This window comes from Nicotiana attenuata, unplaced genomic scaffold (assembly GCF_001879085.1).
Source record: "Nicotiana attenuata strain UT unplaced genomic scaffold, NIATTr2, whole genome shotgun sequence".
Taxonomy (NCBI): Eukaryota; Viridiplantae; Streptophyta; class Magnoliopsida; order Solanales; family Solanaceae; genus Nicotiana; species Nicotiana attenuata.
In genome coordinates this window covers 89143-106553 of record NW_017670410.1, presented here as the reverse complement: position 1 = coordinate 106553, position 17411 = coordinate 89143, and the positions used below count along the sequence as shown (strand labels likewise).

The 17411-nt window shown below is 38.2% G+C and overlaps 1 protein-coding gene across 1 annotated transcript; it reads left to right on the top strand.

Annotated features, from left to right (window-relative positions):
* Nucleotides 1–12648: 12648 nt before the first annotated feature.
* LOC109239041 (thioredoxin X, chloroplastic) lies at nucleotides 12649–16940 on the top strand. Its single transcript, XM_019405544.1, has 2 exons — nucleotides 12649–13095; nucleotides 16459–16940. Exons 1-2 carry the CDS (start codon nucleotides 12745–12747, stop codon nucleotides 16663–16665), a joined length of 558 nt encoding a protein of 185 aa, XP_019261089.1. The 5' UTR covers nucleotides 12649–12744; the 3' UTR covers nucleotides 16666–16940.
* Nucleotides 16941–17411: the final 471 nt, after the last annotated feature.

The following is a 17411-nucleotide window of genomic DNA, read 5'->3' as shown; positions in this document are numbered from 1 at the left end:
TTGAGAGTAAATATGTTAGTACTTAGCTTAACTTGGGTTTACCAGATTATTCAAATAGTTAGTTTGCGTAGGTAACACTAAACAGTTCATGAAAATCTGCGTAGTTATTTACACAAAATATGAAGGATTGTACGACCGTAAAGAACACCACCAAAATCTGCCTTGGTAAGACCAGTTTGCCTAGCCATTTATACAAAATGTGAAACATTGTACTGTAGTCAGTAGCTCATGAAAATCTACGTACTTTTTATACAATATGTGGAAGATTGTACTGCAGTAAACAACACGACCAAATTCTGCCTCTAATGCAAGTATTACAACTGTTGTAGGCTATCCAAAATATTGAGGCGACCTTTGTTGCACTTCAAATCTGATGAGGCATCTGCATGAAGAAAAAATTTAGAATTAAAGTGTAAAATAGTAGTTGACAATATGTAATTTGGACCTATAATTGTAAAGACGTTGAACAGAGATTTTGTTTTGAATTGTTAAAAAATTCTGAAATTGTCCTGCAGTGTGAGAAATATAGTCTTTAGTACACTATAAGCAAAATCCATAAGGCTACTTTTTGACATAAAATAAGCATTGTAGTGGACAAAAATTTAGAGCAGTCAATGTAATTATTCATCAAGTAGTGTAAAAACAGACAACATAAATTCTTTTGAGATTTGCAAATGTCATCCTGCTAAATCATTTAACAAAGAATTAGAATGCATGAATGTATGGACAAATGATATTGTTCCTTTTTTACCCGACAAAACTTTGATTATATATGAACTTACTGTTTGTGTGTGCGGTTGTTATTAGATGCACCTTTTTTTTATTTTGTTCTTACACAAAAAGTAACTTACTTAAAAGCTCTTAAAAAATGCATGGCTTATCAAGTATCAATCTGTAACCTTGATTATTTTTGCAGAGGACTTGTTTATTGTACGCTTTGTTTCTTGCTTGGGTTGCCATCTTCTGTCGATGGAGTGCGATTTGCTTCTTCAAAAGTGATTGATTCTACTTTTTTTTTTACTTCTCTCGCCAATAGTAGCTGATGTTGAAGACTCTGCCAAGCCGAAGACAGTCTGTTTCTATGTATAAGATAAGATAACAAAGGTACCTGGTGGTCTATCTGGTGTTCTAAGTAGTGTTTTTTGTAAATGAATTTTGAACAGCTTGTTTAGCAGGTGTTCTCTGATATGCTCAACAGATAACAGTTGTTTCTGTAGTAATAAGTTTGCCACAGAATGAGTAAAGTGAAGACTGTAAATTAATTTTGAGTGACGCAAAGTGATTCTAGAGTTGTGTCACGACCTAAAATCCACTAAGGGTCGTGATGGCGCCGGACACTGCTGTCAGGCAAGCCAACCAATTCGCTTAATCAAATTCTCGTTTTATTACTTTTGAAAACCTAGGATTTTTCCTTCAACTTTAGCAATTTTAAAGAATATAATCTCCAATCAAATTAAATAATAATCAATCCATACAAGATATGTCAAAACCATCCCAGAATCCGGTGTCACAAGGGCATGAGCATCTACTGATAAGGACATAAAATACAACATCCGCCCGGAATACAGTGGACAGGAAATAAAAACAATGTACTGAAAAGGGCTATACTAGCTGCGGGCCGCCTCGAATAATGCAACTCGCCTAGCACCCAGATCATCCGCGCTGCTACGCCCAGTGGGCTGCTAGAAATAAATATACCTGTGCAACAAAAATGCACAGAAGTGTAGTATGAGTACGTAAACAACGTGTACTCAATGAGTATCCCGCCTAATCTCGAAGAAGTAGAGACGAGATGGTCAACTTCGACTCTAACTAGAGGTCAATTGACAATATACTAAAAATGTGAGGAAATCATGGACTTATATAGCAGTTCTAATTCACGAAGCCAGTAAAACAGATAAACACCTTCAACAAATAATCAAGGATTTTCAAGGTTTACTCTTTATTATCTTATCAATTTATATCAAGCCACGAAGGGCAAATTTCACATTTTGCAGTTCTCAAGTAACAATATAACATGCGCAAATCACACCGAGGCGACGGCCCTATCCAACAGAAATAAACTGTGCACTTGCCGAGGGTCGACGGCGCGCCTATAGATGCATCTATTTAATCTGCCGAGGCGTTCGGCCCGTTCCAAAAATAAACACGTAGTGACATTCAATCAAGAAGCCAACATGGGGTAATTATTCAAAGAAAAGCTAATTCCCTTTCAACAATTTACGAAAATGAGGTTTAGATCTTGTTAGAAATTCATTTACTATTTTGAGGTGGTTTAAGCGATTCAACTATCCATAAGATTACAAATATTCGAAGTATAGCATGTTTTTGGGTCCTAGACTACCCGGACAATAGCATAATAGTAGCTACGCACGGACTCTCGTCACCTCGTGTGTACGTAGCCCCCCACAAATAGGAGCACATAATCCATTATTTCACCTATGGGGACAATTCCCTCTTACAAGGTTAGAAAGGAGACTCACCTCGCTCCGAAGATCCACAACCGGCATTCCACGCCCTTCCGAAGACTCTAATTGATGCACCACGCTCCAAAATTAGCCAACTGTTACGCAAATCCATTAATATATGCTCAAATATTCATTACAATCTAATTTATAGCAATTCCTAACTCTGATCGGAAAGTTGACCAAAACGCCCTCGGGCCCACGTGCCCGGAATCCAAAATTTTTTGAAGATAAAGATTACCCATGACCTTAGGAACTCAAATATATAATTTTTACTAAATTCCATACCCAATATCGTGGTCAAATTTGAAGGAATGCCAATTTCTAGGTTTTCCACCAAAACCTAAATCTTTCCATAATTTCCTTGCCTAAATCCATGTATAAACTTTATATTTAACTCAAAGCTAGTATAAATTACTTACCTCATGATGAGTGACGAAAATGGCACCTCAAAGATGCTCCCCATCGACTCCAATGGAAGAAAAATAGGGTTTAAATGAACTCAACCCTGAACTTAAAGGACCTCACTGCTCCAGCTGTTTCCGCACCTGCGGTTCCTTGGCCGCTTCTGCGGTTCCGCAGGTGCGGTTAAAATGCCGCATCTGCGGTCTTTCCTGAGCTACCCCTTTCTCGCTTCTGCGACTTTCCACCCGCAGATGCGGTCCCGCTTCTGCGGAACTTTGACCGCATCTGCGGTCCTCTCCAAGATACTCTCATCCGCTTCTGCGACCCATTCTCCGCAGATGCGGTTCCGCTTCTGCGGTACCTTGACCGCATCTGCGGTCCTCAATCCTTGGACCAAAACCCGCCTCTGCGGCTCCCTGTCCGCTTCTGCGGTGCCGCTTCTGCGGTCACCCCACCACAGAAGCGAAAATACCAGCAACCAGATTCCTTCAGCTGTCCAAAAATCCAAATTTCGATCCGTTAACCACCCGAAATCCACCCGAGGCCCCCGAGACCCCAACCAAATGTACCAACCAATCCCAAAACACATTACGGACTCGCTTGGGGCCTCAAATCACATCAAACGACGCTAAAATCATGAATCGACCTCCAATCCAAACTCAATGAACTTCAAAAATTCAAACTTCTATTTCCGATGTTTAAACCTATCAAATCACGTCCGATTGATCTCAAATTTTGCGCACCAGTCATATTCGACATTATGGACCTACTCCAACTTTCGAAATTGGATTCCGACCCCGATATCAAAAAGTCAACTTCCGGTCAAACTTCTCAAAACCTTTAAATTTCTATCTTTGGCCAAATGACTCCAAAATGACCTACGGACCTCCGAATTCACTTCCGATCGCGCTCCCAACTCCAAAATCACCATACAGAGCTATACACAGACTCGGAATCCCAAACGGACATCGATAACACTGAAATGCACTTCAAGCCAAATTTATGAAATTTCTTCAAAAATGCTAACTTCCACAATAGGCGCCAAAACGCTCCCGGGTTATCCAAAACCCGAACCGGGCATACGCCCAAGTCCGAAATCATCATACGAACCTACTGGAACCTTCAGATACTGATTCCGAGGTCGTTTACTTAAAATTCCAACCCTAGTTCATTCTTTCAACTTTAAGCTTCCGAAATGAGAATTCTCTTTCCAATTCAACTCCGGACTTTCCGAAATTCAATTCCGACCACGCGCACAAGTCATAATACCCAAAATGAAACTGCTCACGGCCTCAGGCTGCTGAGCGGAGTGCTAGAGCTCAAAACGACCGATCGGGTCGTTACAAGTTTTCAGTATATGCACCTTGGCAATGGTAGTTTCGTATATTTGGTCCGCTGTCGGTGAAAGCATTGTTTCAGCTAGTTTGTCCGACACTATTGCTGTTATTGCTCCGCTCCTGTCTGTGATGTCAACTTCAAATTCACATCTACAATGTTGTGTTTGTGCGGTGATCATATTTTAGCTATAGGATGTCTTTACTGACTGTCAAAGGTAAGAGCTGTTATTACCTTGGAATCAGCATTCTTTCTAGCTTGCAATTGATACAGAGAATTTTTTTTTATACTTGATCCGTGCTAGATGTTGACACTCAGAGCAAAGAAGTACGAAGAAAAACTGGAGTTCATTTTGCAATGATATTTCTCCTTCAACATAAAAACTTTGTGCCTGTTGAGAAACTAGTAGAAAGACACTACTTAGTAATTACAATATAGAATAACTCGCAAGATAAAATGGCGATCCCAATAACAACAATTGTACTGTAGCAAAACTATATTCCTAAATCTAATGGACTGACAAAATAATGTTTACTTTACTTAAGGTCAAATAAATTTTGAGTATATTTGTATTTTTCTACCTTTTCAAATGATAAATAAATTATTTTGATATATAGTAGAGCACTATTTTTAATTTAGGAAACCACATAAAAATTATAGGAGAACGTCAATGTAACGTCTTTATCTCCTCTTATTCTACTCATTGCGGGGTTCATTATTTCTTCCGGACGTTCCAGCTGTCTACTATTTTTATAGTAGCAGTACAGTATACGAAAAAAATATTTTAAGCGCATCAGCTATGTGGTTGATTTAGCTAAAAATTGTGTTGTGAAACGCCAACTGAGCTTTAGTTTCTCTATTCATGTTAATATATGTGTTATTGGATTTTTGTTATGACTTTTTGGGGTTAAATCTCTGTAGGTCTACAAGTGTTCGGCTAATTTTCTTCTGCTTTATTTGTCTTGGGTAACTCCTTTGGTTTTCTAATAAAAAATATTTCTTTTTGTTCACGTAGCTTCTTTGTTAGTTTCTGCCAATAAACAATAATTGTCAAAAGGCTACTTCGTACAAGCAAAAGAACAATCGATGCTAAGCCCGACTCATATGTTTTAATATACTCACGGTGGACTGTGAAGGAATGCTTGAAATGGGAACTATTTGATCTTCAAAAGGTGCAATATTTAGTGTCGAAGGCGATTCTGATAAACTTTTGAGAGTGTATTCAATTAGCATATGGTTGTTTTCCTTTGCCCTGCGATGCAATAGTAGATATTGTGGTTATTTTTGTTGTTGAGAAATACGATATTAAAAAATGGAACGTATAGGTGTGCAAATAAAACATACCAATTCATTAACTTTGCTGCCTGCGAGTACAAAGGGTCGATTAAGATTGAGGAATTGAACCTTGTTGTTAGGCGGACCTCTGCATATCATATACTTGTTAATGAATAAATCTAAACATAAATGTACATGTGCGATGTAAAGTAACTTGGGAATACCTTGTTTAAAGTTAGAAACAGCTATTCGTTTTGCAACATGACAGGATATCTATGTAGTTGATGCAGTATTTGAGTTCCATCGTTGTCAGCCAATTCTCCCCATATAGTAAACAGAAAAGGTTTTTCCTATGATATTAAGGATGCAGTGTTAAATACATATTTTGTTGTTAGAGGTAGTTAAAGTGTATATTACTTACTTGTCGTCTATGAGAATAACCTCCTGAAATCATTTTATGGACATCAATTTGCCACAACTGCCACCAAGTCTGCTTTGGAAAAGCATGTGGGTATAAAAGTTGAATACAACTATTTAAATTTGATAATGAAGAAGTGTATATTTTTTTACGAAAAAATGAAGTAGTATTAAGTGATGTTTGTTTACCAAATTCATCTCCTGGAATCTGTTTTTCGATATCGGCAAAGCACACCATGTTTAATTTTGTAGGCAACGGTAACATTGATTCTTCTTCAATAATACTGAAGGTATCGACGACCCATTCAAATCTGTGCATGGGTATTGCAAAACGTGACGGTTCCCTAACTTTAGCTGTTGAGCTGAGGTATGTGCGGAAATGTTTGAATATGTTGTCATAAAGTGGGACTTCAGGACCATATATTATGATGCAGATTTGGTCTTCCCGCAATTTGTTAACATCTAACATGGAGAACGTCTTTACAGATATGGTAGAAGCTTATTACTATGTAGTTGAGATGTTTGTGAAGTTACATTTTCGTCCTGGACGATGGATGTTTGAAAGTGCACCCGGTGATCTCTGCTAATTTTGGACCGGATTTTGTCAATAACTTGTATTTTACAAGTCCAATCTCTAGTAAATGGCATGATTTCATGGATGGTATATCGCGGATTCATCTTTTGAGTATCTTGCAACCTGTGAGGAATGAAATCGTAGGATAAAGTAATTGAGCATGAGGAATTATATAAAGAAAACAACTGAATGTTATACATAACGATGGGGATAATTTAACTTAGCTTTAAGAACATTAAAAAGTATAAGATGAATGGAGTATCTTGATTTGCGTTAAAACTTATAGTGTAGCTGCAAACTGAAACACAGTGAAGGAAGAACGGAAGCAGAAGATTATTTAGAGAGCCCAAGTTTGCGCTGTGACTGTTAAAGAAAATTATTCCATGTTGTGCACAAGTGTCAACAAAATTTACAGGTGTTGGTCTTGGAGGCAAATACTTTTATGCATGCCTTCTTTGGTTGATCCACACCATCCTCTATTCTCGTAAGATGATACACACTAGCTAACAGCCCGCCAGACATTTTGAGAGAGTTGAAAAAGCACTATCTTGTTGAAAGGTTCTATACATATGCAAAATATGCGAAATTTCTTACTTTTCGTGGAGGATTAGTCGAAATGTGGCTTTCAAATTAAGTTCCGAATTAGTGGATGCTGCCAAAGGGAGCAGGTGTAAGCTAAGATTTATGTTCAAATGACTTAAGTGTCACGGTAGTTAGTGCATTAAGAAACCATTGTCAGCAATTAAATCATCTGACAGTGGCATTATATCATATTTAATTCTCCTATATATATAAAGTGCCCAAGGAACATGTTTTGCTGACAGGAGTTTGGCGGTATGCCACTTAACTTTCATATTTTTGCCCTTGGTTTTCAGTATTATAACGTTTGTTGCCATCGAATAATTTGGTAAATGAAGGGAACTTCGTAGGCATTTTCAAAGCCCACCCACGTAAGCATAGTCCATCATTTGTTATTACTGTCACAGGGACACATTGAAGAGCTGGATGAAACAGTGGACCCATTTATTTAGGTGTGTTCCCGAGATATTATACTTTATTACTAACATTGTACACCCCTTTCATCTTTATCTTTCTGATCACTAGGGGCAGAGTCACCTTCTGTTAGGGTTTGAAATATTACGAAAAATTATACTCACTGTATTTATAAGTAACATATTAAATTTTAGATGTAACAAAAGATTACACTGTAATTTGGGAATAACTAACAAAAGATTTGTTGTACTTACCCACTTTATCTGTGAAAGGAAAATTGAGGGAAGACTACGTACAACAAAAGGGTAAAACAGTATCAAAAGTGGCAACATCACGGGTCAACGTTGAAATTACAGTGGAACACCTTTCAACAGAAGGTTCATATTTGAGGAGATTGACAAATTAGTACCATTAACAATACGGCACTAAGTTTTCAACATTTTATCAAACATGAAAGAAGCAGCAGTGGAGAAACACACCAGTAAATAACTGCTTGCAGATGAAAACCAAGTAAAGCGAGAGAAAGCAGAGATCGCCGAGAGGTGGCCAGAGAGATTCGTGAACTTTCATATAGTGTTCTACAGATAACACTCAGTTAAGTTAGGCAGATATCAGAGTTTCCAGGGTCGTCAGCCCCAGCAGCCGAGGGCTTGTTTTACTTGTGGCGACACGAGGCACATTGCTAGGTATTGCCCTCGCGCACCAGGTGGCTCTCAGCATCAGAGTTCTCGTGCCATGGTACAGGCACCAGATGTTCCACAACCTGCCTATAGCGGGGGTTCTCAAGCTTAGGAAAGGAGACAGTTTCGCTGTCGTTAGATTGTGTGGCAACGTGAGTCAATGTCAGCAGAAAGGAGAAGAAGACGGAAGGCTGTATTCAAAATCTATGTCGGAATTGGCCAGTGCAAAGATAATCATTGATGCTGGGCCAACAGCAGAAAGAGTCAGCGATAATGTTGAGCTGGGAATTATTAAAATTACATAAATGCCCACAGATAAATTAGAAAATGCAAAGAAACACACACGTTGACAGAGAGGTGCATGTGTTCCCTCTTCTAAGAAGCAGGAAAAAATATCCAATGTAAGTGTTACATATGATTTACAATCTTTTATAATTTTTTTGTTTTCTTGCAAATAAAAACTTTTATAATTAGAAATCAACAAAAGTTGACAAAGTTATAGTTGAAAAAATAATATAACTTCTCAAAGATAAAGTAAAGATAACATAAAATGGTACATAGGAGGCTCCTGTTCATCATGTCACCTTGAGGATCCACGTATGCACATTCTAGCCACCCAAGACCAAAGCTGGGGTATCTCCACTTTAGAACGCAGTACACCACTTGCCCCTATTTTATCCAATAAGTTCCTGCCACATCATATGTCTATTTTTTAAGAATGTATAGAGTTGCACTTTTATGTAATATGTGATTAAGATGTTAAATCTTGTATATTGTTAACTATTTTGGTACTTTTTGAACTTAATTTTTAAGAAAATAATCAAAAGGATAATGGTAAATGGAATTCTGATAATATTAATTTTTTGATACATAAATGAGGTGTCACTATTACCCAATTATTAGCAATAACTCCTTAATTTCCAATTAATTTACTGATAATTTACTTTTCGTGATGCACATTACAAGATAATCACTCTGTCCTAATTCTCATGATAATATTAATACTTTTAAAAATTAAATAATATCTGTATTAGAAAATTTCAAAAAAATTGTTAACATTAATTGATAACTAGGGATAATATATATTAAAAACTTAAGGAATATTGTCGTTTACATCATTCAAAATAGAAACAGCCTTAAGGACATTGATATTGCCCAGACCGGCTAGCACAGAGCATACATTAAAACTAATGTTCTTAACAAGATAAACATGGGCTACCCTATCTGTTTCCAATTATTTATAATAAAAAGGTGTGGTGAATCTAGTGATAAGCAGCTGCTTGATTGAGTGCTTGCCGTGCCAGATTGTGTGCCACTTTGTTCCGTTCTCTGAAATTATGGATGATCGATGGCTCCTTCAACTGGTGCATTAACCACCTGCATGATTGTAAGATAGAATTGTGAGGGACAGCGTTTGACAGGAGCTGTTTTATTACCTCAGTTGTGTCGGTTTCTACGACCAGAGGAGTTAGACCATGGGTTAGAGCTAATTTGAGGACTTCTTTGAGAGCCTCCAGTTCCACTTGTAATGGTGAGGTAGCTGGGACAGTTCTTTGGTAACCCAAAATCCAATATCCTGCTTGGTTCCTAAAAACTCCTCCTACTCCCCCTAGTTTGAAGTTGTCCTTGAAAGCACCATCAATGTTTAGCTTAAAGAAAGATTGAAGGGGTTTATATCATGCAACACTTATTGCATGGGAATGAACAATAGCGTTTTCCTTATGAGTGAGAAGTATGTATTCTGACGCTAGGTTTAGGGCCTGTTAACATTGTTACTTATAATACATACAATTTCTTTCACTTCGATGTAATTTCTAGCATATGAAAGATATCTTTCCAAAATATCTAAAAAGTTAATTTTTGAATTTAAATTGACAATTAGAATTTTTACTTGAATATAATCTTGTGGAGGTTGGTGGAAAAATAAATTATTGTGGATGGAGGGAATATTATCTCATTATACGCCCTCTGTTTCAATTTATGTGAATTTATTTCCTTTTTAGTCCGTGCCAAAACGAATAACCCAATTTTATATTTGAAAGAATTTACCTTTATGCAATGATTTATAGTCACACTAAATACTTATGCCTCATTTTACAACACAAGTTTAAAAGTCTTCTCTGTTTTCTTAAACTCCGTGCCCAGTCAAATGAGTTCATTATATAAATTGAAACCACAGGTGACAAGTGGGCCGGTCCGGGCCCTAAATGGGCCAAGTGGGCCGGTCCAAACGGTCCCAGTCCCGGGCCGGTCCCAAATTAAACGGGCCATACGGTCACGGTCCAAGTAGTCTTTTTGTAGGAATCGGCCCGGGACAGGGCCACGAACTCATGGTCCCAGGCTAAACGGTCCCGATAGCGGGCTAAGTGGGCCCAATGGATATATTTTTTTAAAAAAAAAATTAAATAGAAATTAGAGACAAAAAGATGTTAAAAAATATATCTAAGGCAATGCCTTGTAAGTTTTATTATAGAATTGTGACCAAAAAATTTTAATTCAAATTTAAAGTCTAAAGACAAAAATATTGTAAAAAGATATTCAAAGCAATGCCTTGTAATTTCATTATAGCATTAAAAATATATGGCAATATCTTTCTTAGTCTTCTTCCCCCTATGAAATGAGCATAACAAGGTGCTAATACCATCATTAAGAAGAAAAAGAAACTAATCAAAATGTGCAAAAATACAAGTTACATGGTATCTCTTACAAACTTCATAAATTCATCAAGGTCCGGAGGAATTTTCGTTGGTGGTGGCGGAAAAGTAGCTTGGTCATCGCCGCTTCCGGGCGGAAGCAGCATCATTCGCAAGTTCAGCTAGCATTTCTTCTTAAGCTTCATCTTCCTCTGGTTGTGATTCAGCAAGTCCAAAATTTCTTCTTTCTGAAGGGGTCTAATCTCTGAAAAGTACTGATTTTTTCAAGCTCTCCCTCATAGACGCTCTATAATCACCGAGTTGAAGTCTTGCTTGACTGAAAGTGCTCTCCGATGCCACTGTTGAAGCTTGAATAGTTAAAATGTCTCGGGCCATCCTTGAAAGAACCGGAAAGTATTTTTCTTTGTCCTTCCATCGTTCCAAAAGATTAAATGAGCCGTCGGGATTAACTTCCTCAATTCCCTACAACAAATAAACTTCAAGCTCATTTAGTTTTGAAACTAGAACCTTGAGAACCCTAAACCCCGCCCAAGCACTAAGTGCTCTTACTCCAGTAGTTCTTTTAGATGATTGAGAATCAGAAGAAGAAGAAGTTGGAATATTTGGTCTAGGTTGATTTAATGCAACTTGATAAGCATTATAAATAATTTGAGCATTTATTCTAATTGAGGCTATTGCTTCTGGAAGTTGAGACAACTCATTTCCTTCAAGTGCTAAACCATTATAAACAGTTTCATACAAAAATTGAGGACCTCCTAATTTCATACAAGGATTTAACAAAACAGCAACACCATAAATATGGGGAACGAGGAAAATTTTTTTGAACTTTTTTCTCATAGAATCAATTGCAAGTTTATAAATTTCCCCGCCCTTTGGAAAATGAGCAAACAAATTAGCAAGTTCTGCAATATAAACTAAATAATTAGAAATAGTAGGATAATATTGCCCAGAAAATTCATTTGTAGCAATATGAAATTTTTCTAAAAACTCAACAAGCATTTTAACATTAGTCCAATCCCAAAGGTTCTCATCATCATCACTTACATGTGCATTAAACGTTGAGTTTATGGGGTCTCTATATTCATATGCAACAACCAATAATAGAAAATAAATAACACAAACAAAACTATAATATTAAAACTTAAGAGTTGGAACGAGTTTACCGTATTGACGAACAACTTGTTGAAAATTGATTATCGTTGAAGACTTGAAGACTTCAATTCACCAACTTCACAACTTTTTCACAAATTGTAACAATAAAGTAAGCAATAGTAGCAATTATAGAAGAAAATTAGAAAGGGATTGTGATAGATTGATGATTTTGTAAGAAAAATGAAAGAATGAGGGGGTATTTATAGTTGAAAATAGGAAAAAAAATGTAAGTATAAAAAGTTTGAGGTTAAAACAAAGTTGGGGGGTGGGGGAGGGGGTGGGGTTAAATGGCTATTTTGTAAATATCCAACGGCTTTTTTGGGTGATCCAATAGCCAGATTTTAAATCCCCCAAAAGGCAGATTTTTTTTTTTAAAATTTTGACCGTTTGGCCCGCTAGGGACCATCCGGTCCCGATCCTAGCGGTCCCAACCTATAGAACCAGCCTAGAAGTCCGGACCAAGCAGCTCGGAATTTTTCTCCAAAAAAAGGGACTGACTCTAAGGATGCATATATTTCAGTAAGCAAACCATGAATCGGACCGGTTCAATCGGTCCTGGCCCGTTTGGCTCGCGGCCCCGGGCCGGTCTTGCCACCCTTAATTGAAATGGAGGGAGTAATTGGTACACCAACTTAATCTAACTACGTGTCTGTGTACCAGTGGACACTGTTTTGTACATTCTTGGTGCGGAGAGCATCTAATTGCGCCTCGCTAGTGAAGTTGTGGACCGAACCTTCTTTACTCTTTTAGCGATAACTGAAGTTTCCATTGGGGAACGGTCAAAACATTCAGCGATGGCAGCAATGGCTTCCATCACCTCAACTTCAAGGGTTCCTTATCCTTTGCCATTATCTTCGGTTCGCTGTACGCTTATATCATCGGTTAATACAACACGCTCTTTCCCTTCTTCTTCTTCTTTGGCTTGCAAAAAGCTCTGGTTATCTAACGGAACTCGAGGGAAGCCAGGCTTTAGAACTTCTTCTTCGACGACATTGAGGATAAGGTGCGGTGGCTTAAGGGAGATTAAGGAGGACGAGTTCTCCGACGTCGTTTTGAAGTCTGATCGTCCTGTCCTTGTGGAGTTCGTTGCCACTTGGTGTGGGCCCTGCCGCTTGATTGGTCCTGCTATGGAATCCGTTGCTGAGGTTGTTCTTATTCGTTTTTACCTCTTTATTTATGTAGTTTATTGGAATTATACTGCATTAAAGCTTCAATTTCCCCCTTGTCAATTTCTTTCTTCACTGAGCATGTTAAACTGATAAATGTGTGTTTGGTATGATGGAAAGTATTACTTTTTGGCTAAAAAATCATTTGTGATGTTTTCTTAACTTGAGTTATTGAAATGTTTTGTTCAAGACGAAATATGGAAAATTATTAAGTGCTCCATGCACCTTGACTGAGCATATAGTTTAAGAAAGAAAAAGAACTTTTGAAACTTGTGATCTAAAATAAGTCATAGATATTTATGTGGTCATTAAGGATAAATGGAGAGCTTTTGCTTTTCATCTATTTTCTGGTCGTTATGATACTTTTATTATTCCCATGGTATCTGTTGACGGTATTGATATATTGTCTCTTTTTGTTTTCTTAAGCCGAGGGTCTTTCGGAAACAACCTCTCTATTCCCTTGAGGTAGGGTTAAGGTCTGCGTACACATTAGCCTCCCCAGACTCCACTAGTGGGATTTTACTGGGTCGTTGTTGTTGTTGTAAAGGATAAATGGAGAGTACAACAACAACAAACCTAGTAAAAAAGGCTTGGGAAAGGTAAAAAGTAGAGAATAACAATAAGCAGCAATACCAACAAAGCAATCCGAAAACCAAAGCTCAAGAACCAACAGGTAAAAACAGAAATCTGAGAACCAGAAATGCAAGACTAGCACTAAAATAAAGCACTAAAACTACTAGTATGAACGAAGGAGACGCTCAGCTACCTAACCTTCTACCCTAATTCTTGACCTCTGCACCTTCCTTTGAAGGGTCATGTCCTCGATGAGCTGGAGCATCGCCATGTCTTGCCTCATCATCTCTCCCCAATACTTCTTCGGCCTAATCCTACCTCTCCTTAGGCCCTCCAGACCAACCTCTCACACCTCCTTATTGGGGCATCAACGCCTCTCCCCTTCACATATCCGAACCATCTAAGTCTCGCTTCCCGCATCTTGTCCTCCACCGAGGCCACTCCCACCTTGGCGCGAATAACTTCATTCCTAATCTTATTTAACCTGGTGTGCCCGCTCATCTATCTCAACATACTCATTTCTGCCACCTTCGTTTTCTGGATCTGAGAGTTCTTGACTGGCCAACACTCAGCCCCATACAAAATGGTCGATTTGACCACCGTTCTGTAGAACTTACCTTTAAGTTTAGATGGCACATTCTTATCATGCAAAACACCGGAAGCCAGCCTCCATTTTATCCAACCCGTCCCGATACGATGTGTGACATCCTCGTCCAATACCCTGTATAACTGACCTAAGGTACTTGAAACTTTGTCTCCTAGGAATAACTTGTGAATCCAGCCTCATATCCCCATCCGCTTTCTGAACCTCACCACTAAACTTGCTCTCCAAGTATTCTGTCTTGGTCCTGCTTAACTTGAAATCTTTAGACTCTATAGTCTGCCTTCAAACCTCTAACCTGTGTTAACACTGCTCGTTTCTCATCAATCAGTACAATGCCATCTGCGAATAACATGCACCACGACACATCCCCTTGAATGTGGCGCATCAGCACGTCCATTGCCAATGCAAATAAAAATAGGGTGAGAGTTGACCCTTGATGTAACCCCATCTCAACTGGGAAATGGTCTGATTCCCCTCCCGCTGTCCTCACCCGGGTCTTAGCTCCATCAAACATATCCTTAATCATCCTAATGTATGCAATATGTACACCTCTAGCCTCCAAACATCTCCATAGCACTTCTCTGGGGACTTTATCGTAAGCCTTTTCAAGGTCGATGAACACCATATGTAAGTCCCTCTTCCTCTCCCTATATTGCTCCATCAATCTTCTAACAAGGTGAATGGTTTCGGTAGTCGAATGCCCCGACATAAATCTGAACTGGTTCTCGAAGATAGATAATCTCTTCCTCACCCTCCGCTCCACCACCCTCTCCAAGACTTTCATAGTATGACTTAGCAGCTTGATACCCCGATAGTTGTTGCAATTTTGGATATCGCCCTTGTTTTTGTACTAAGGATAAATGGAGAATATAAAGTGAAATTGTTTTTAAATATAGAAAGGTATCACCTTTTTCGGACAGGCTAGAAACGAAAGTGCGTCACATTAATTTGGGGGGGGGGGGGTATTATATCTGATGATGGTGGTGTCTGGGTCAGCTTGCACGCACCTCGACTATTTTATTGTGTATATGCTACCTCCTACTAGCACAAGTATCGGTTAGCTTTGTCCACCAAGGTTTATACTAATGGGAAAAAATCACCTACTGTTTTTTTACTTCGCTGGGTTTTGAACCTAAGACCTCCTCATGGTTCTCCTCCTACTTCATTGAACACTGGACCACACCCTTGAATGCGGAATAGAAAAAATTATCTCCCAGGACAAAACATTTTTCACAGAAAATCCTCCACCAATCTCATGAGTAGTAGAAGGTCACATGTATAAATGTGATAGTTGCACATGTATTTTTGTCAAGTGCTGAGATGAATTGGATTAAGTACTATTGGTAAATATTAAGCAAATTCAGCATCCTGCCGCAGCAAAAAAAAGGGGATTAACTTTAGCCTCAATATTGGACTACTTTGTCCATTCCGGTTTTAAAGGTTTTTATTTTTAATCTCAAGCATTGACTACAAGATATATTAATCATTTGCTTTGTACCATCTCCTTTGATACCTCATGTAGTATAATTCAATGAAATGTTAGATTTTCACTGAAATAACTACTATGATCATGCCCTTTTCCCTGTACCTATAGAGAAGAAACTTGGTTTTATATGTTTTGCTTCGTTCCACACTATTACTGGTATCATTTTAGATCATTACCAATAAGAAAAGCAAAGATTAAGCCAATCTTTGGCAACTCTTCGTCAATTTGCTAAAGAAAACGAAAAAAGACATTCCAAGCTATGATGCCTCTAGTGCAGTGTCCAAAAGCCTTTAAGCTAGAAAGCACCATGGGCCATGGGACAACTCTGTAGCTTAAAATAGAGCTGCGACATATGTAAGAATTGAGTAATTTTCATGCTAGATCCAATGAGTGAGGGCTTCTTTTCATTTAAATACATTAGCGTAATGACATTGTAACTTCTCGTGTTGATCTAGAATCATTAAGCGATTGCAGACTTTTGTCTTTCCTGTTCTTGATTTAAAGCTATGTTGCGCGGACTCTCCAAAATGCTGCCGCACATGTGTCGGATTCTCCAAAAATACACTACTTTTCGAGGATCCGACACGCACCCGGTGACATTTTCGGAGAGTCCGAACAACATAGATTTAAAGTAAATGCTTTTTCCTAACACTGTATTTCCTTTTCTCTTAACTGTCAGGAGTATAAAGAAAAGATCACTGTTGTTAAGATAGATCATGATGCAAATCCCAAGCTCATAGAAGAGTTCAAAGTTTATGGATTGCCAACTTTGATTCTCTTCAAAGATGGAAAGGAAGTTCCAGATAGTAAAAGGGAAGGTGCGATAACAAAAGTTAAACTCAAGGAGTATCTTGATGGACTTCTAAAGACAGTTTCTGTCGCATAATATTCGGGCAAAAGTTCAAAGGTTCTGGTATCTTCATCAGTTTATGATGGGATGCACTTTTTGTCTGGTCAATGTTAGTATCCTGAAATTGCCTGTAATTTGATTTGCTTCCTTGATTAACCAAGAATAGCGGGGATGCATTGTATATTTTAGCTGGCTGTTGGCGATGACCTGTTTGTATTTGTATATTTGAGCTGTCTATAAGATAAAAATAATTGCATATTTCAAAGTTATGTAATTTGGTTTAATTTGAAGAGCATCATCGATTTTATGCCTGCCTTTTTCTGCAAAATTACCTGTACACGCTAGAAGCAGTTGACTCTTAAACTTTCACTTTCTTTTTTCCATTTCGGGCTTGTCTTTGGCATTGCAGATATGTATGCTTCCTTTTCTCATTAGCATAACTATCAGATGTCAGTGCGAGGAGCGTTTCTCTGGTAAATATTTAGAAAGTTCCAAGTGGCTTTATTTATACATTTTCTTTGTGGATTGAAAACAGTTCTGACCGTGTTAGACAGTTACAGTAATCTGCTGCTTCTTGTTAGTCATTCAGAAGCCTTGAGCGCTAGGTCTGTACCCTGTTAGAAGTTAGTGATCTGTCGCTCCTTCTTACTTGCACAATCTATGCAGGCACCAGCAAGCTAGCTTTATAAAGTAAAATTGGAGTATTACTTTGCATATGATTACTCTTGTACAAGCTCAATGAGTTTCCAATCACACTAAGGTAATGTATGCCCAGGCGTATT

Excerpts from the sequence above, each read along its gene's own strand:
- LOC109239041 (XM_019405544.1), top strand. The coding sequence starts at position 12,745 with ATGGCAGCAATGGCTTCCATCACCTCAACTTCAAGGGTTCCTTATCCT. Across the intron at positions 13,096-16,458 it reads CTATGGAATCCGTTGCTGAG|GAGTATAAAGAAAAGATCAC; the intron begins GTTGTTCTTATT and ends CTTAACTGTCAG.